The sequence below is a fragment of the Hevea brasiliensis genome, chromosome 15 (assembly GCF_030052815.1).
Source record: "Hevea brasiliensis isolate MT/VB/25A 57/8 chromosome 15, ASM3005281v1, whole genome shotgun sequence".
NCBI lineage: Eukaryota > Viridiplantae > Streptophyta > Magnoliopsida > Malpighiales > Euphorbiaceae > Hevea > Hevea brasiliensis.
This window is the reverse complement of record NC_079507.1, coordinates 51292916-51314840: the sequence shown is the minus strand read 5'-3', so window position 1 is coordinate 51314840 and position 21925 is coordinate 51292916. Positions and strand designations below refer to the sequence as shown.

Genomic DNA, 21925 nt, shown 5'->3' with positions numbered 1-21925 from the left:
CCATATGTCCTAACTGACCACACTTATTGCATTTAACATCAAGCCTCCACCAACATCTTCTTTGTGGATGATTGTCCTTTTTACAATAAAGACAAGATGGAAAAACTTGAGTGTTACTTTTGTTGTTATTGTTGTTGTTAGCAGAACCTCCAGGCTTGCTGTTTCTTTTCTTGTTCTTGCTACCATTGTAGTTTTGTGATTTGGCTTGCAAAGCACCCTCTATAGTTCCTTCTTACCTCATGAACCTCCTCTGTTCCTGCGCCTATAATGCATTCAACAATTCTGCCAAGGTGATGCTTGACAGATCTTTTGAGTTTTCCAAAGATGATATTGTAGTTTCAAACTTTTCAGGAATCGCGACTAAGATTTTTTACACAATTCTAGAATCAGAAAAGTCAGTACCCAGTAGTCTTACCCTGTTAACTATGCTGAGTAGTCTATCTGAATATTCTTTGATTGTTTCTGATTCTTTCATCTTTTGCAACTCAAATTCTCTAATCAAATTCAACACTTGCATGCCTCTAATGCTCTTGTCACCTTCATATTTTTGCTTCAAGAAATCCCAGATTTCTTTGGCTGTTTTAAGAGTCATTATTCTATTAAAAATTGTGGAAGAGACTACTGCAAACAAGCTTGCTCTTGCTTTTGATTTTCTTTGTCTCTTTTCTTTATGACTTTTGATTTGTGCAACGGTTGGATTGTTCGTCAAAGGAGGAATTTCATACTCCTGTTCTACAGCTTCCCACACATCAATAGCATCAAGATAGGCTTCAATTCTAACAGTCCATACCTGATAATTTGTACCATCAAACACCGGGGGAGCAAGTGCAGTGAATGAAGTTTCTGAATTCATCTTCAATGGGTTATAGTTTTGTGTTTGTGCAGGAGGAATGTTTATGGGTTGTGTTTTTGGTCCCTCAAGATGTAGTTATGATACCAATTTGTAAGTAATAAGAGTTGGAAAAATATTTTTAACTACTGGAAACTCATACTTTATTAAGTACCAAAAACACCAATTTATATAGCATAATGTTGAAACTAAAATGCAGAAAAATCTGCTACATATCAGCCTAATCTCAACTAATATTTGACTGGTTTATTTTCCTAAAGAATAGCAAAACATAAACTGAATTTGTTAACAGATTCAAAGACATGATACTTAACAAAGATGACCATAGAAGAGATGGTGATGATAAGGATCTAAATTAGACAAAACGCAATCAAGGTCACTAAGTTAGTTAGAAATCAACCAAGTTGATCAGATCAGGTGGATTCCAACTGAGACAATCAGATCGGGTGGAGATGAGCTGACTTGGCTTAGTTAACCCAACACCACTAAACATAGACAAAAGGATTTCACATTTAATACTTATCAAGGACAAGACACCAATAACTTGCCTCCATTTGTACAATGATAGCCAAATCAATATCCATAAAGAAGAAAATAACGAATGCATCTTGAAACAAATGAAGATTCAATGAGAAAAAGTAAGACCATAAGCACGTCTTACCATTTAGAAAGCTTGAAGAAAATAGAGAAAATCTAGAAGCAAAGTGAAGAAAGAGCCAAATACCTGATGCCACTACGCATTAAGATCAAAGCTAATCTTAGGTTGATCCAAGTGGTTATACATGCATTTTTCCAACAAACGCACATTAAATGCACAAACAACTCCTAATGAGGAGATGCTTGTGATTCCCAAGGATATCTGCATTGATTCAATCTTTTAAAATTTTAAAAGACTGTCTATAGAACAATCAATTGTCATCAAAGAAGAAATACTAAAATGTAAAGTCAAAACACTCCAATTTCAAGAGGAAAAACCTTATGAACTCGAAAGTGGAGGCAACTAATGAAGGATAAAAATAGATAATTAAGGAGAAGGTGACACAAGAAGGGTTTTTTTTTTAGAAGGTGACACATGAAGGTTGATAGCAAAACTTCTTCCTTTTGGAATAGCTAAAAAGGACCACTTTAGACTAGACGTGATGACAAGGGTCCAAATTAGATGACATGCAATTGAAGTGACTAGGTTGGTCGGAGACCAAATGAGATGATAAGATTAGGTCAATTACAATTGAGAAGATCAGCTCGGGCGGAGGCCAACCAACTTGGCCAGGTCGACCTAACACTACTCAACTTGGACAAAAAGATTTCACATTTAATGCTTTATAAGAACATAAACCAATTTGTCTCCATTAGTTCTAACATAACATCTGAAAAGACTAAATCAAATCATGCAAATCGCACTTACAACTGATAGCCCTACTGTAATTTATAGATAGCTTAACATGATAAGCTATCCAATAGGGCTCATGCTTGTTAGCTATATAAGAATCAGTTACTAAAAGAAATAAGTTTTTGAAGCATTTTTTTCTTAAAATATTAATTCTAAGAATTAAACATTCTTTGGCTCTCTCCTTCTTCTTTCTTCTTACCATCGTTAAACTTAAGTAAAACTGACTTAAACATTAGAGTGTTCCCCCTAGTCTCTACCATTTTCTTTTTGCCTTTTCATTACTTATTGCAGGCCACATAGGGGAGAAAATTCAAAAATTATAAAAAAGGACTTGATTTCAAAATAAAACATACATTGCGGTCCTTTTTGACAAGGTTAATGCAACTTTCTTATCTTTGTAAATTATGAATGTGTCATATTTTATTCTTTTCATATTGCCCAAGCCATCTTGAAAACACTAAGTGTAACGCCCTCACTTTAGATAATCCGTACATTCTACTATTCCGGTGACCAATGTCTGTCCGGACAGTCATAATATCTGGAACTATATTTAAACTAGGGTAAGGAGTCATAAATAACCTAAATAATGGTAAGAAAAATTAAGGAAAATTTTAAAAATGAAATGCACTAAGGTTAAATGAGCCTAAACTACGGTGTTGGGTGACCCCAATAGGAAGCTACTGTGAGGACAGTTAGCAACCCTAGACCCGGGGAAAACCCTGTGAAATAATTTTTGAGACTCCAGTGAAGAGTTATTGAGGTTTAAATGATAAAAGAATGCCAAGAAAATGTTAAGAAAATTTTATCAATCGGTACAGACAATTTTAGCTTAATAAGCTAAACGAAGCGCATTTTTTTCATTTTGTCTTCAAAGATGAATTTTGACCAACTTATCCATTCAAGTAAGTGAGGTATATGACATAAAATGTGAATAAATATTGAAGAAGAATTTAATTAAAAATAAGTAAAAAGAGAAGAAAGAAAAATGAAAACAAATAAAATAAAAATGCAATTATGATATCATTATGATATCATTAAAAATTTATCCACCAATTACCATTCAACAAATACGCATAAAAGTCAATAAAAGAGATAAGATTAAATAAAAATTTTTGCATCTTCTTCATTTCCTTCTTTTGGCCAAAACACATCTCTCACCTCCCTCCATTGTTGTCCTTCTTCAACCTTGCTAATTCCTTGAATTCTCACCCCAAAGTTCATAAATTCCTTCACAAAAACTTGTCACCCAACCTTGCTCAAGTGTTTGGCTGCCAAGAGATTAAGAGAAAGTGAAGATTGGACATATTAAGATTGTGCTCTAAGAGGTTAGTGCCCATTTCCTTTCTCTCTCTCATTATATTCTTTAGTAGAACATTGAAATGAGTTAGGATTTGTGAAAATTGAAACAAAATATGCATGTTTGACTAGCTTGAATTTTCGGCAGCCTTGTATAGGTTAAGGTTTTGATGATTTAGATGAATTGAAAATGGAAATTGATGACCTCTTGACATGAATTTAGTAATTAGAACATTGAAGTGTATGTGTAGTGCAAGAGTTGGAATTTTTGAAATTAAGGTTTTGAGTAAAATTAGGGTTTTGCTCATGTAATAGTGAATGAATATTTTAATACTCAATTAGTGACCATTTGGTAAGGTTTGACCATAAAATGAAATGAATTGTGGCATTAGATTAGGGATTTGGTATGCTGCTCTGTTGTGTCAGTAGGTCTGGACTAGAGTCCAATGTGTTTGGGCAGCCATAACTTGGTTTGTGTAGCTTCAATTAGTGCAAGGCCAATTGGACGTGAAACTAGGGTCATAATGCCACAACTTTGATAAACAAACCCTACTCAGAAAACTAACTTAGGATGACCTAAAAATTGATCAAATCTGGGTAACCAATTTTGGACCTGGTAAAAATGACCAAATGAATAATATTTGTTCATATGGCTATAACTTTGTGTAGGAAGGTCTAAATGATCTAATTTTTGAACTAATGGAAAGCTTAGATATTGTAGAACAACTTTCATGGCACAAACTCAAAATCTGACCTTAACCAATTGAAATTGCTAGTCAAAATTAGGTTACAAAAACTGCCAAAACCAAATTCTGCCCAGAAAATCTGGGAACAAACTAATCCGGCCAGTTATGGTAAAAAGACCATAACTTGAGCTGCAAAACTCCAAGTGGAGTGATTAAAAAAGGAAATTAAAGAAGACACATTAAGGAACAACTTTAATGAAGGAAGTTTAGCCAAAATCCCACTATAGATTGGTCCAATGGAACAGTAAACATTGACAATGAAATCTGAAAATTTGAAATAACTTTTAATGAACTTTGAATTGAGATTGCCAGTTGAAGCCAATAAGTGTAAAATTCAAAATGTAGGATTTTGGTGTAATTAGAACTAAGATATCTATTATGTATGAAAAAGTCAACATTTATGCATGAATAGTAAGGTGAATAGTAACCACCAAACATTAAGTGTAAAGAATCAAATAATTAACTTTGTAATATGCCCTAGTATACCTATTATGATTGGTTTAGATAGGTTGGCATGCCAATAGGGTTCCGATAGCAGTACTGCATATGGCTTTATGCCATTCTGTGATTTGTGACATTTTATGATATTATGGCCTATTGCCATTTTGCTATGCTTGATAGACTTTGCCTTGTGCCCGATGCTTATTATGATTTGTTAGTCGTTCTGTTGCACACCTGGTAGACACTTTGTGACCGATGGTGTGACGGCCCGAGGTACTTGATACCCAGTGCCAATTTACCCGTTTATCTAGTCCAGTCACTTGTATAGGTTACTTGAGCAACCAAAAGTAAGTTTTAATAAATTATAACCAAATAATAAACATAAAAAGTACTAAATGAATAATATTACAACTAATTACTAGAATTCAGTCTGAATAAAATATTACCACAATCTCAGCATATTCAATTATTTTAGTTTATTTTTATTTTATATTGGCACCACTAAGTTGTATTGCTTAGCGCGTAGCTTTTTACCATGCGTAGGTACTGGAGATACCAAGCGGGAGCCCAACAGACCTCAGACTGGGTGAACATTTAAATCTGCATCGAGTCCACAGTCACCTCCACTACTGTGCATTTTGGTAGGGCCACTAGGCTTCATTAGATATTTTATATTTTGGATTTTGTAATTAGATTATCATTTTGCCATGTACATTATAAACTCATGTACTTATAGACTGTTGTAATTAGTTGTAAATTATGTTAATAAATAACATTTTGAGTATTTCTCCATGAAATTGAGTTTTATTATGTTATAAATGGAATGTATGAAATTGTGTTGAACCATTGAGAATTGTTGAAATTTTATTGATGGTTACTGGAGTTGAGAATATGATGAACATATTAGGAGTGTTTTTAATAGGTTTCGAAGAGCTATTTTTTCAATTTATAGCTGGCACTATGCCAAATTTTCTGTAAAATTTGTGAAAATTCAAATTAATCAAAATTTGGATAAATGACATAAATGATATGAGTTTCACTTAAAAGCCTTTAAATCAATAAATCAAGAACTGTAATTGAGATAAGATAAGAGTAGGTGCTCCAGCATACTATGTGACATGCCTTGCTCAACTACACTGTAGACGGGTAAAATGTGTTATACTCAGGATCCAAAGCCGAGAATAAGTATATTTACAATTATCTCACTTACTTTGTCTTAAATTTCACATGATTTCAGAAAAGGAGTTATTTGGCAATAAAGATTATACAATCATATCAACCAAGATCAAAAGAATACCCATCCAAAAACTCATCTCTAATTCTAGTGAGCTCTAAAGGATCATCATAAAACCAAAAAGAGCTTGTGTAGGTATCCTTAAAGGTCAATTCATGTGTATTTGACACTTGAGTAGCTTTTTGAATCCCAGTATTAACTGTAATTTGATCAGTGGTTGTGCCTTCACTATATCCTGAATTTGTAGCTGCCTTGGAGACTGTTGAGCCAGAAATAGCAACCCCACTACTTTGTTGTTTAATGTTGAGTTTGCCATTTTGATCTTTTGCAGCCAACTTTTTAGTCAAATGGGTATTCCAGTAATTCTTAACTTGGTTGTCAGTTCTCCCAGGTACCCTCTTGGCAATCAATGACCACCTAAAAGAATAAATAAATAAATAAGAGGAAAAGAGAGAATGAACCCTTTAATAGTAGATTCTAAATGCAAAGTTCTCATGTTAAGATGGTTTTCCATTCTACTAAAAGAAAAGGAAAAAAAAAAAAAAACACTTCTCCATTAGACAATAAATTTATAAAGCTAATACAATTAGATCAAAGAAAGAAACAGAAGCACCCATTGAGCATTTCCCTATATATTTTTTGTTTTTCTTAATGGAAACTTAATGATTCAAGTGAAAGCAAGGTTTCATATAATTCCATGTTGAAGGAATAAATAATATATAGATTATCATTTAGTAATTGCTTTAAGAACACATTACTCTTGAAGGTCTATCATCGACTGACCAAAAAGATATAAATTTTTTTTATCAGCAATGCAAGATAAAACGACATATTTCCTCTATCTCATTTCAAATACTTTTTAAGGTTTTTATAAAAAAAATTGTATAATCTCATTTCATAAAAAATATATTTATATACTAATAATTAATTAAAGTACCCTTTAGTATCCTTAAAATGTAGAAAGGTGATAAGAAATAGAGAAATGTATTAGAAATAATAATAGACAAGTGTAAAGTTGAAAAAAAAAAAAAAAACTTCCTTGATTTTCTAAAATGGCAATTAAAGTGGGACAAAAAAAAATGTTCTAAAACATTATTTGAAATGAGATGGAGGGAGTAATTAACACCCTGTTTGGATCATGGTTTGCTATTGTTTTATAATGGCCGGTATGATTTCTCTCCTTTTTTGAGAAATTGCTCATGAAAAAGGATGGTTTTAGGTTGTAAAATGATGGTTAAGAAACCATCATTTTACAGCAGCTTTTCAATTTATCGATTCGATGGGTTTAGATGATTTAAAGTTTATGTATTTCCATTTTATCCTTACACATTTATAAAATTTTAATTATATCACATTCTTTTATCTTCAAAAACAATAAAAGGTATTTTAGTAATATTTATATTTATTTTACCATATCATATGATACCATCTAGGATTGTACATGGATTAGTTTGAGCGGGTTCAATGCCATTCGCCAAATCAAATTGACAAAGTCGATTTTGACAATATTCAAATGGAAACCAACAAATTAAATTACAAAACCACATTTATTTAGTTTTCACATTAAGAGAGTTAGGTTCGGTATTTACTTATTTTAACGTTTTTTAGATTTTTATAATTCAACTCCTATTGAACATTTGGCATGTACATATTATCATACACCAATTGAAAAACAAATATTAATTCAAAATGTATTATTCAATAAAAATAAATAAGAATAAATAATGAAATAAGGTTATTCACGTTTCTTTTATGTATATACACACACATTCAGTTTGGTTTAAATTTTTTACTATGTTAATTTGAAACCCAAATGAAAAATTCAATTTATAATTATTTTCAAATTATAATTAATACTTAAATTTATAAAACCACTAATTTCAATTTAGATTCACATAGGTTGATTGGGTTTGTTAGTTTAACAGTTTTGTTGCACACTCCTAATATCATTTAATCAAATAAGAAAAAATTATTAAATTATTATTTATTATATAATTTTTTCAAATATGTTGATAATAAAAATTATATCATATAAGATGATATGATACAATATTATACATTAATTAAACACTCTGTACTCAACTCAAACAGTGAGCAAATTAGGGCAAATTAGATTTATTAATGTCTAATTTGAAGTTAGATCCAAAATAGTACAACTTTTCCCACAAAGGTATAGAAAGAAACTTTGAGGAGAAGCTGACAGTTTGGGCTCGAAATTTGAGTATGGCAAACCCAACACTCTCTTAACTTAAATATAAACCACTTTCTTGTGATACTATCTTGAGTCTTAACACAAATAATTAAGGGGAAAAAAGCAACTATTGAGGATTCGAGGTGGGTAGTATAAAATTAACATAAAAGAAGGACATAATTAAGCAGCTGAAGCAAAGTTGCCAAGTGAAAACATGTTAATAATGTGTAAATGCATTTTTTCAAAACAAAAGAAAAACCTGTTTCCAAGGAGATTGTGAAGTCTAATGATAAGATCTTCTTCTTCCTCAGTAAAATTGCCTCGCTTCACGTTTGGGTTTAGGTAATTCATCCACCTTAACCTACAGCTCTTCCCACATCTCCTTAAGCCTATATTTCAACAATTCTCCAGGTTAAACAACAGAAAATAAAAAACCCCCCCAAAAAAAAAGCAAGAAATGAAAGAAGAAATCGATCCCAAGTACCAGTCTTCTTAGAAATATGATTCCATCGTCCTTTCCCATGAACCTTTATGTAGTCTATGAGAATCTTGTCTTCTTCCTCTGTCCATAACCCTTTCTTGTACTGATTCTCTGATTCCATTGTCTTCTAATTAGTTTGTTTGTTATTCACTTGTTCTCGTAGTAGCTGTTGGTGGATCGAGAGAGAGTTTTGTGTTCACTAATTCTTTGTGATATTGTTTCACATATGCTAGAATAAAGGTCAATAAGGGTCATAATTAATATCTTGAAAAATGATGGTATCCTTTGCCGACCCTTAGCATTAACTTGATATGGGCACTCATCTTGACACTGTCATGTCTGCTTTAGATTTTTAAGGCGTTTCCTTCCGGTAATTATTTCACACAACCCTTGTATGAATGACAGATAACTTTTCATCCTTGATTGAAATCCACCAAAGTATAATAAAACTGTTATATATATAACTATAACAATTGTGTTTTAAAATTTCTTGTCTTTGTGATCCATCTATCATTTAGATAAGAAAAAGATTTTTTTATATAATTAAATTAATTTTGATTAGAATTTAAAATTAAAACTTTATTGTTTTAAAAATAATTTTAATATTATTAAGTTAAAATTGATAAAAAAAATATTTTTTTGGATAAATTTATTTATTATATAAAATTTTTCTTATTTAAACTCAATTAATTATAAATTTAAAATATAAAAAAATATAAAATATATCTATTAAATATATAAATTTTATATATTTATATCTTAAATTTATAATAAATTAAATTTTAAAAAGTATTTTTTTACTTACATGAGCCAAATTAGTCTAATTTAAGGGCGGTTTACATACTAATTGGATCTTGAAAAATTGCATTTATGTAAAAGAAAATGATTAGATACATAGTAAGTTTTGCTTGTTTTCACAGTTGTATTATATATATGAATTTCCAGTCACCGCTAAATATCATCTCGAGGAAACGTATACGAAAAATTTGATAGCTCATCCAATTAAATTGATTGGATGGTTGAACAGAACTGCTTAACATTAACTGCTAAATGATGATAACTCTTTTTATCTTCGCCGATTGCATTCAATGAACCTTTACTTTATTGGACAACTGATGATTTTTTTCAACAAATTTGAACTTGCACAGCCTCTACGGTGAGAGCTCCCTTTGAGAATGCTACTCGCCAAAACAAAAATGATTAATCCAATATGAGTCGGAGTTGACAATGAATTTAAATATTTATCTTAAATATTTGCATAAAAGTATGCGTAAAATTAATTAAAATTTATTTATAGAATATATAAATTTGATAAATTTATTTTTATATAAATTTAAAATTTTTATAATTGTAATCTAATAAAAATAAAAACACCAATCACGATGGTAATGATGATGAAAATTTATCATTTATTTCATATATCTTTAAAAAATTAACTATTTAATATTTTTATTTTTAATTCATAAATTATTGTCCTATTGTTTTAAATAATTTTTCTGGTAGTCAAGTTATTTTAAGTAATTTTTTCGCTGATTCAACTATTCCGTAATTTAAGTAATATTTCTATTTAATTCATTAATTTGAAAAACATAATTATTATTTTTCTTTTAACTAATTTGATTAATAAAAAAGTTAATTTAAAATAATTAGAGGGACTAAATAATTTATATATAAAAAAAGAAAGACTTAATAATATATTTTAAAAATAAAAAAATTAAATATTAATTTATTAAAATATGAAATTAAATAATAATTTTTTTTAAAATGATAATGTATCTACTAAATGAATTATATGCAAACAGATCAATAATTTACACAATTTTATTCTTTTCCTATTCTCACATGGTAGTATTCACCTCTGCTCTAAAATGAAAGCCAAATTATCCGCAGGGAAGAAAATTATCAAAGGGTTCGAGAAGATGTGTTAGCAAACTCATTTAAAAAAAAAAACACTCACTGTAAATAAAAAAAAAAAATTCAAATGAAGAGCTATAATTGTTTAAATGTGATTTAATTGTTTCCTTAAGTAACGTGTAAAATCTTAAACGATAAATAAAAATAAACGTAAGAAGTATAGGGAATAGAAAATAATGCATCTTATGATGCTTCTATAGTTGTAATAGGGTTAACTCCTAGAACTTTAATTCAATAGGAAATTTTTTTTATCATTTAATATCAACGATCTAAGGGAAGGAAAGCCTTCCCCTCCCAAACCCTTTTAAGATTTCAAAAATTGATATGTTGATTAATAATTTTTTCTTGACTCTTCAAAATTAATTTAATTTCTTGTTATGGTCAATTTGAAATATAGAAGTCATTTTTCATGTTTAAGATTCTTTTTATTTTAGTTTTTAGTGATAATCACTAGTTAGGGTACAAATGAACCAAGTCGCTCGTGCGTTACTCGAGGTTCGGCTCGATAAAAGCTAAGCTCATTTCGATTCGATTTCTAAACGAACTAAACTCGAGCTAGAATTTTAAGTTTGTTTAATAAACGAGCCAAGCTCAAACTCAACAGTATTTGACTTGAGCTCGAGTTCAAACTTGGCTCGTTAAACAAATTCGCGAGTTGGCTCGTTGAATAGGCTTGCGAACTGACCCGTTGAACATGTTCATGAGTAGGCTTGTCTATAGGCTCATTTACAAAAACATTTATATTAATTATTATAATTTTATAATATTATAAATATATTTATTTTGTTTATAATTATTTTTAAAATAATATATTCTTTAAAAATATGCTATAAACAATACATAAAATATATTTATAATTATATAGTTATTTATACTTCAGATTTTTTTTAAAAAAAAAAGTTAATTTTTATATGAGAATAAATTTAGAATATTAGATAATAAATACATAAAAATTATTGTAAACTGTTTTATCTGTATTAAATTACTAAAGAAATTAAAATTACATACTTTTGACGTTAGTGTGATTTGAAACATGAAGCATATCTCTCTCCCTCTCTTCCCTCTCTCTTAAAATTTTAAGCTTTTAAAAAATTAAGTTTCAAAATTAACATTAATATATCTAACAATTATTATTACTTTCTTTCTATATGTAGTCTCACTTTCAATCTCTTTAATTAGTTTTCTTTTATGTGAATTTTAAACTTTTAAAAGATTAATATTCAATTTTAATACTAAACTATTTATCCATTGTTATTATTCTTCTCTCTCTAAGCACTTTCTCTTTATGCATCCTTTAAAAATTTTCCTCTCCTAAATCTTTTCCTACTTAATATTGTCCACTTATTCCCTAAAAATTAAATTGTTAATACGTTAAATTTAAACCATAATACTATTGAGTTTAGTTATGAGTCATGAAATTAGATTATGTGTGTGTATGTATATATATAAATTTATGTAATTAAGTTTATTATAATTGTCATTGATATATTGATATCATATAATATATTGTATTTATATTACATAGTAATCTTTTTAATTAAATCATAATATTATTGGGTTTAGTTAGGTGTCATGAGATTAGATTGTGTGTGTATATATATACACATGTAAGTGACTTGATTATAATTATAGTTAATATATTGATACCATATAATATCTTGAATTTATATCATATAGTAATCTTTTTAATTTGTATCATATATTGAGTTCAGTTAAGAGCCATGAAATTAGATTAAGCGTGTGTATAATGTAAATATAATTTTTAATCAAATTTAAACCTTAAAAATTTATAAACGTAATAATAAATATGATAAAATTTTAATTATACATTACATTGTGTCATTAAGCTTTTATTATAGTAAATTATTTATGTAAAATAAAAGTAAGTTAAAATTTAGAAATAAAAGTTAATAAATTAAAAAAAAAATCAGATGCGGGACTTGTCCCACATTGGATAGCACCCCAACTTAAATGCTTTTTGTTGGTTAGCTAGCAAGCCAACATGTGGGTCCCAAATGGGTTCCTTAGTATTTTTTTTTCAATTTTAAATTTTTTTTAATTAAGATTAAATATATTTTAATTATAATTAATTTAAATTTTAATTTACTTTCCTTTAAATTAAATTTTATTTTAATATAATAATATTAACGAGCTTGAGTCGAGCTCGAATTCAATCTTGAGTTTAGTTTATAAACAAGCCAAGCTCGAGCTTAGTTCATTTATATTATAAATGAGTTTAATACGAGCTGAGCTCGAATCGAGCTCGAGTTTAATATATATGTAACGAGCCGAGCTCGAGTTTGAATATTAAATCTAGAATCGAGCTTAAGCCGAGCCTAAGCTTGAAAAAAAATATATAACGAGCTTAGCTTGAACTATTCAAAGCTCAGCTCGGCTCGGCTTGGTTCGGTTCGTTTACACCCCTACCACTAGTTGATAGGTGTTGATTGTTCAAACAACTACTAGATGCTATTATTTTGTTATTTATTAACTAAGTTGACTTAGTTGTTGAAGGGCAAGAAGTTATTAAGCTGACATCTAACAATTAAAAAAAACATCCTTTAAAATTATAGCTTTGTTCACCCATGAAAAGTTTATTTTTGGGATTAAAATTATGTAATTATTCAATTGGTTCTTGTATTTCTACAATTTTTCGAAAATCCTTACCTCAGCTTGTTTAATGGATAAAATGATTTTCAAGCAATTGCATCTATTAAAATTGTTGAAGATCTTTGCCTTAAACATACCTACAATCATGAATATTAAAGTGAGCTTGTATAATGTCACCCGTTTGTAGATGGTAGAAAATTGTTGATCTAATTTACTAAAAAATCAAAGCAATTCTCACCCATTTACAACATTGGTTTATGGAAATATATATATATAATCATATTATATTATAATGAAATCTCTTTTCATAATGATTATACAACTTTTCTTGGTACGGCTTAATGCCTAGAGCAGCTATAGAAATTCAAAGCCATAACAATTTGTTTTCTTGTGAAATTGATTTGACTCAATTTATACATGTCAAAAACACGTATAGCCTTTCTTCACGTGTGAACTGGATTGTGGGTGTGCCAGGAACGTGTATGATCTCAATGTAAAATAAATGTACACCGGTCTGACTTCTGAATAGAATGATTAACGGAAAAGAAAGGACCTAATTTTTTCTTGGGTTTCCTAAGATCCATTAGGATGCGCTTCGCTAGGATCTCTACTCGTTCAGCTTTTGTGAAATTGGAAAAGGGCTTGATCGCTTGAGAAAACTTGAATGAGAGCTTGTGCATTAAAAAGTAAAATTGTGCTTAAAAAGTAAATTGATAATTGCAAAAAAATGTAAATGTTGCATTGGAAAAGTAAATTGAGCGCTTGACTAAAAGTTAAATCTATGCATTGGAAAAGTAAATTGATCGCTTTGCAGGAAAAGTAAATTTATGCATTGAAAACGTAAATTGATTGCTTCGCAGAAAAGTAAATTGATCGCTTGGAAAAAAATTAAATCATTATTTGAAAATTAAATGGGTTGATTGCTTGAAAGGAAATATGAACAGAAAAGTGGTAATTTGCATTAAAAATTGAAAAGATCGCTTACAGGAATTGAAACATATGTAGGGAAAATGTAAATGATTGCTTGAACTAAAAATAAAATATTGATTGCTTGGCTAGAAAAATAAAAGACTACATGAAAAATGTAAAGATTGCTGAATTAGAGATAATTGAACTAAGATATTATATCTATCAGGTGTTGATTGATTGGCTGTGTATTATTTATTGTGTCTTTGCTTCTGTCTAGCATGTCAATTTAAAGGAAAAATCTTGCTTGGTGGCCAAGTTAGGTGGTTACCACTTTCTCTACCACTTCCACTATTCTCTCCTACTAGCCCATAACTTGCAACCTCCAATAACCACTTATAACCACCCACAACTCTCATAAACACCCACTATACCACTTTCTCCACTTGTCCATTTGCCCACTACTCCATTTCCATGCTTGTCTTCAGTAGATATTTTAGACACTAAATAAACAACACCCACTTGCTTGGGTAATTATTTAATCAGTCTGGCTCTATATAATTAATACCCACTGACTGTTAGTCTTCTGCCAGCTTGAGCGATAGGCTTGATCACATTAAATTGGTAATTTAATTTAATATTTTAGACCTATTAATTAGCTGGGATCCAAAAATATTAAAATTAAATTGTGGTGTAAACAGATACCCCAATGTGTATAGCTTGAGGACTTAGGCTGTACATGTGTGGAGAAGAGGTTGAATGTCATCTTGAAGGACACTTGGCTATCTTGAACTAGACTTGAAATTTTGTAGCTTCTTTGCTGCTTTTGTTATCTTGCTTCTATGAAGAAATTCTGGAAGGATTTAATCCATTGAATAAAAATTGATAATAATAGTGAGCTAAAATTTTACCCAATAAATTAAATAAGAGAACATTTTAATTCTATTAAATAAAATTTAATTAGTGATGTATCAGCGAAAATTTATTTAATAAAATTTTCTTATGACTAAGCTCACATTTTTCTCTCAGCTTTTTTTTTTGCTCTTTCTTTCTTTTTTTTTTTTTTTTATCTTACAACCCATGGATCAATTTTCTCACAACCCAAATAGACCTTAAAAATTAAAATAATATGGTATTTTAATTCTTAGAGGTATGCTCACAATTTATTTTTCTCTCACCCAATTACAATGAACCTATCAACTCTCTTACCATAGATGATAACCCAATCTCACAATTTTCTTACCCAAACACAATGGACTTTAGCTTTCTCTAGATGGACTTGATTCACAACTCTCATAAACCCATTAACCCTTTGACAATATCAAGCCCATTCTCTCAATTATGTTAACCAAATACATTGGATCCAAATAATTTTTTGATTGGACTAGATCTAATCTCACATCTCTCTTGCTAATGGGCTAGAAATCACAACTCTCGCTTACCAAATCACAAGCCCATTAGCTCACAATAGTACCTAAACCTCATACAGACCCAAATCACCCAAAGCACACCTTTCTCACCACTCTTTCTCCTAATTGATTTCTCTCTCTTACTTTCCCATTCTCTCGCTAATTCTCTATCACTTTCCATCGATCTCTCTCTCTTTCACGCTCCCAATCTCCCAATTTTCTTTCAATTTCTCTTCCCAATCACATATAATTCTCAATTTTCTCCCAAATTTTCCTAAGAAAATCACCAAGCACTACCAATTAAACTACAAAAATGGACAAGCAAGGTGAGGAAGGAGTCCTTGCCACCGATAAAGGAAAGAAAAGAAGAACCATTGCCAGCCAAGGGAGGACCCAATGCGGTGCAGCACAAGGAAGAAAAGAAGAGTGGGCGGCTAAGGAGAAAAGAGGAAAAATAAAAGAAAAGAAAAGAAAAGAAAGGAAAAGGAAAGAGACGAAAGGAAGAAAAAAGAAAAGAAAGGAAGAAGAAAGAAAGGAAAAAGGAGAAACAGGAAGAAAAGGTATGTGTTCTCTGCAATTTTTGGTGATTTTGATTTATCAGAAATTTTCGGGTAACAAACAATTGCTTGATTTGATGAGCATGATGTGAAATTGTATTATTCTGAGTATCAAAAAATTTATAGTTGATGAATTGTTGATGAATTTGATAATTTTGCATGAATTTTTTAAGTATCAGAATTTTTTAGGTAACAAATAAACTTGATGCAACTAGCGAATATGAGTATCACAATTTTTCGAGTAACGAATAATTGATAGAAACTAACAAACTAGGATATTAGAAATTTTTGGGTAATAAATTTGATGGACAAGAAGAAATTTGAGTATAAAAAAAAAATTTCGGGCAGCATACCTTTGAGTAAAACTAACTAATTTTGAGCATTAGAATTATTCGGGTAACACAACTTTGAATGAACTGATACTGTACTGTATGATTTTTACTTGTTCCATGTAATTGATGGATGATACTTGTAAATTAAACTTTTGTGAATTTTTCTGGACATTTGATTATTGAGAAAACCTTGATCATATGTTGAATTGTGTGACCCAAACACTTGTAAACCTTGAACAACATCTTTTTTTGTTTGCGGATTGTGTTTTGATTTGACCCTTTGTGACATTGAAAAAATTTTGGCCTAACGTTTTTTATAGAGGAAATCCTATCAAAATTTATATAGAACCCAAATCCATCTTATAACACTAATATTTTTGCATATCGCAAACTGCATAAATTAACACTTTGCTATTCTTTTTTGGAAAATTCTAAACCAAACTGCTTGCAACTTGGCTTGTAGTGCTATGATCAATTTTACTGCTTGCCCATACAGACAAACTGTAAAAATTTCTTGCACAGTTGTACCAACTTGACTTCCTCTCCACACAATATAAATGCCTTTCATTATTTCCCAAAATGTCTTCCACTACCAAACTTGCAAAAACACTTAAAGCACATACCTTCACTTCATGGTACTAAAATTTAGTCCAATCGTATCAACCCATACCACAAAATCTTTCATTTCATTTAAAGAAATCAAGCCACCTTATAGAATCAACTAATGCATCCCAAAAGAACCCTCTCTAAAAATCTAAGGAAATTCCCAAGAAAATTTTAGCAAGGCATTCCTATGGAATACAAGCCAATGCTAAAAATCTAAAGCTCAAGCCACATTGCTTGTAACACCCTAGGCAAATCCCACATCGACAAAACACGGGAGAGATGCTGGATTTATAAGATGGAGGTTCCTAACCCCTATTGACGCGTTTTAAAACCGTGAGGGCTTCAGCCCAGAGCGGACAATATCACTAGTGGGCCGGGCCATTACATTTGTGGTATCAGAGCCGCTCCGCGTGCAACCTTGAACGATGGTGGGGCAAACCTCAGCGAGGACGCTGAGTCCCATAAGGGGAGTGGATTGTAACACCCTAGGCAAATCCCACATCGACAAAACACGGGAGAGATGCTGGGTTTATAAGATGGAGGTTCCTAACCCCTATTGACGCGTTTTAAAATCGTGAGGGCTTCAGCCCAGAGCGGACAATATCACTAGTGGGCCGGGCCATTACATTGCAATTCAACTTAAATACCCAAATCATTTGTAGTCATTCAACTTTAACTTAAGCATATATATACTTCACCAGAACCTCACTTCTAGCTGCCCTCCAGCGTTGGTCATAGGAAACCATTCTAGCAAAGCTATATTATTGAGTAATGAAAGCTTTAAGGCAAAGATAATACCTTTCAAGCTTCATTGTTGACTGTATTTGTGCTTTAGCAGCTAGAGCTGAGTTGGCATCCCATTAGGTGCTACCTCTAGTGTTGCCATCATGGATAAGCCTTCATTCACTAACCCTAGTGAGTATCACCATCCTTCTTATGCACACAAACCAATCCACTTACTTGCTTGCTTTGAATTGACTTTCCATGGATTGTTCAAGTTCCCCTAGCATAGCTATGGCATCCCATACTACCACAACTATTACTCCAAGTACCTCCATCACCTTCTTTTACTTGCAGGACTTGACTTTTGCTTACAGTGACTCCTTTGTCTGCTTTTGTACCATTTGCTTCAGTTAACAGCTCTAGAACTTCTTTAGTTGTTCAGGTACAACACATATCTTTTTTTTTTACTTGCTAACTGATGAGGAAGCTTGCTTAAAGTGACTTGAAACTTCACTAAGTGCCAGATGCCAACAAGCTAAGAAATAGATCACTAGAAGACAACAACTTACCTAGTAAAAAAAAAGAGCAGTAAGAACAATGAGATTATCTTCATGCCCCTTTTCCTTTTGTAGCCTTCTTTGATGGAGTTGTGACTTTTGTATTGTTCTTCTGAGGTTTATTTATTGCACTTGTAACTCTTCTTGACTCAGAATCTTGCTGATGATTTGGACAGCTATGTTTTTAGCTTTTGAGACATGATGATACTTGATGACTGGGGCTGAGTCCTTTATTGTGCTACTGTCACCCACTTCACTATGTATATGAATTATCTTTAGTGGGTACCTAACAGGCTGCAAAGCCCTCTACATGCTTTATCTGATTTGTCTGTGCGGATAGAAACAATAGAATTGCTTCCTAAAACTCCCCCACCATACTATTGTCTTGACTTTGATGATTCTGCAGACCTAGCTGCCTTGAGGCCAACCTCATGTTGGCCAACTTAATGGCCTTGTACCATTTCTTCTTGAGTTTTAGATTATGCTATCTCTAGGATACTAGGGTAGTACCTCTTGAGATAACATCCATTGATACATTTTTGTGGGGAACTCCATTTAGGCTAACTAACCAATATGCGTCATGTTTCAAAACTATGTGCATCTTGAATGGTCCCTCCTAGTTGGGTGACCATTTTCCCAATTCTTTATCTTTTATTCTTGGAGGCAAGATGACCTTTCACACCAACTTGCCTTCCACAAAGCTTTTCTTTTTCACCCATTTGTTGTAAGCACGAGCCACTTTCTTCTTCTGAGCCACCATTCTGTTAAAAGCATCCATCCTAGCCTCATCCAGATCCTCCAACTCCATAGCCATAGCCTCATTATACTCATCTAGAGTGAAGCCATACCATCGTACCACCCTCAGAAACAACAATACCACCTCCATAGGTAAGATAACATCATGACCATAAATCAAAGAAAAAGGACTCATTCTAGTGCTTGACCTCTTAGATGTCCTATAAACTTACAAAGTCTCTGAAAGAATGCGATGCCAATCTCTAGGATTATTCTCCAATATTTGCTCCAAAACACTACTAATAATCTTATTGGATGACTCGGCATGCCCATTAACTTGGGTGTAGTACGATGAAGATTGTAACGTCTTGATCTCATAATCTTTTACAAAATCCTCGACCACGCTTATAGTGAATATAATTCCATGATCTATAGTGATTGTCTTAGGAATCCCAAAGCGATGATAGATAATCAAGGATTAAAACTTAAAATCACCTAGATTTAGAAATAAACCAGGGATTTAAAAGGATTTATTGATTGGTTACAAAACTTAATGGTTTTTACGTAAATCGAATATCATACAAAAGTAGGCTTAGTTTTCTTGAAACACTCTTTGGTTTGCTTAAAAAATATATCAAAGGACCTTAGGGTCAATCACCTTCAAACTCTATTTTTTCTTAAAATTGTATAGACCAAGATAAATCCCAATTAATTTATACATAAACCCCAACTCTAGAATCATTTTTACCATTAATTAGCCTTTAATTTTAATGACCTATTATTAATTTATTTTAATTACATTTAGTTTAAGGGTTTATTTACTTTGTTATTTCCTTATTTTATTTAGAATTGTCAATTTCATCAAGTGTATTTCCATTTGTGTTTTATTTCATTGATCATTATCCCAAATAATCGCTTCATTTATAGTTTGGTAATCAAACGTAAATCCATTGGGAACAATACTTGATTTATCAATTTATTACTTGATATAACCCGTATACTTATGGATATCAAATATGAAGCTTTTAGTGCTGTTGCCAGGGATTTGATTTTTATTTGATATTGAATGATTGTTTATTTAGTTAATTTGGGCATTTTTATTTTTAATTTCTTTTACCATTTTACTTTGAGAATTTGTTTATTTTGTTTTTCATGTGCTTTTATTTTATGAGAAAAACAAAAAGTGAAGAAATCAGTTTATTCTTTGACCCAGAAATAGAGAAGACAACTAAAGACTTAAGAGCAGAAGCTAAAAGGAGAAAAGCACAATTTAGAGCTCAACAACAACAACAAAGAGAACAAGAGCAAGAACAACCACAAAAAGCAATGGCTAACAATAACAACAATGCCAACAACAGTTCTGTGAAAGATCATGCCTATCCTAACATTGAGGATTTTATGCCTAGTATCACAAAACCAAGAATAAAAGCTAATAACTTTGAATTGAAGCCTGCACTTTATCAAATGGTACAATAATCACAATTTGGAGGAAGTCCAAGTGAAAGTTCACATGTGCATTTGGCACACTTTCTTGAGATCAGTGATATATTAAAGATAAATAGAGTTTCAAATGATGCAATTTGACTCAGATTATTTCCTTTCTCTTTAAAGGACTAAGCTAGAGAGTGGTTACATTCTTTACCACAGGGTTCTGTCATAACATGGGATGAACTTTCTCAAGCATTTTTAGCTCAATATTTCCCACCAAGCAAGACAGCTAAGCTAAGAAATGAGCTGACTTCTTTCAAACTTAGAGATGATGAGAGCTTGTATGAAGCATGGGAGAGATACAAGGATTTACAAAGGAGATGCCCACACCATGGGATTCCTAAGTGGATGCTTGTTTAACACTTTTATAATAGTGTTTCTCTAGCTATTAAGAGTATAATTGATGCATCTTCTAGAGGTGATCTCATTTAGAAATCTAAAGATGAAGCTTTTTCTACTTTCGATAAAATTGCTTATAACAACTACCAGCGGAGTTATGAGAGGAATGAGATAAAGAAACTAGCTGGTATGTATGAGCTTGATGCCATGAATATGACTAATGCTAAGTTTTGATGCTTCAACATGAAAGATCATGAGTTTTAATTCTTTTCCTTGTGTATCTATTTTACTTGTCTACTTTTGCTACCATCTGGGTATTATCTTAATATTTAATTGAAGGACCAAAAAGTAAAAATCATTGATAAATAATCAAGGATTAAAACTTAAAATCACTTAGATTTAGAAATAAATTAGAAATATAAGAGGATTCATTGATTGGCTACAAAATATAATGGGTTTTAAGTAAATCAAATATCATATGAAAGTAGACTTGGTTTTCTTGAAACACTCTTTGGTTTGCTTGAAAAAAATATCAAAGGACCTTAAGATCAATTGCCTTCAAACTTTATTTTCTCTTAAATTGGATGGACCAAGACAAATCCCAATTAATTTATACATAAACTCCAACTCTTGAATCATTTTTACCATTAATTAGCCTTTAATTTTAATGACCTATTATTAATTTAATTTAATTACATTTAGTTTAAGGGTTTATTTACTTTGTTAGTTCATTATTTTGTTTAGAATTGTCAATTTCATAAAGTTTATTTACATTTGCATTTTATTTCATTGATCATTAGCCTAAATAATCATTTCATTCATAGTTTGATAATCAAACGCAAATCCTCAAGGAAATGATACTTGACTTATTACTTTATTACTTGATACGACCCATATACTCTTGGGTAGCTAGGGATGAAGGTATGTCTATTGAGTGTGGGTTGGTGAAGGAAATAGTAAGGTTATCTTTGGAAGAAGAAGAGGAAGGGGGTCTGGTTCTCTATGAAGAGACTGGTAGTGAGGGTAAGGAGACTCAAGGCTTGTGCTTGGTAGGGAGGTTTTATACAGAGAGAAATATCAACTTTATGGAGATGAAACAAACTATGGCTTCCCTGTGGAG

At 31.1% G+C, this 21925-nt stretch overlaps 2 protein-coding genes and 1 non-coding gene across 3 annotated transcripts; 1 reads left to right on the top strand and 2 right to left on the bottom strand.

Moving 5' to 3' along the window:
- Window positions 1-5900: 5900 nt before the first annotated feature.
- LOC110660902 (transcription factor WER) lies at window positions 5901-8933 on the bottom strand. The gene is made up of 3 exons (XM_021819354.2): window positions 8633-8933; window positions 8408-8537; window positions 5901-6374 (listed from the first exon to the last, which is right to left on the bottom strand). Exons 1-3 carry the CDS (start codon window positions 8748-8750, stop codon window positions 5999-6001), a joined length of 624 nt encoding a protein of 207 aa, XP_021675046.2. The 5' UTR covers window positions 8751-8933; the 3' UTR covers window positions 5901-5998.
- A 6656-nt stretch (window positions 8934-15589) lies between these two features.
- Window positions 15590-21418, top strand: LOC131174160 (stress response protein NST1-like). Its single transcript, XM_058137275.1, has 2 exons — window positions 15590-16028; window positions 20192-21418. The coding sequence occupies exons 1-2, from the start codon at window positions 15782-15784 to the stop codon at window positions 20452-20454; spliced, it is 510 nt and encodes a 169-aa protein (XP_057993258.1). The 5' UTR covers window positions 15590-15781; the 3' UTR covers window positions 20455-21418.
- On the bottom strand, window positions 20698-20804 carry LOC131174367 (small nucleolar RNA R71). Its single transcript, XR_009144615.1, has one exon. It is a non-coding gene; the product is annotated as a small nucleolar RNA R71 (small nucleolar RNA).
- Window positions 21419-21925: the final 507 nt, after the last annotated feature.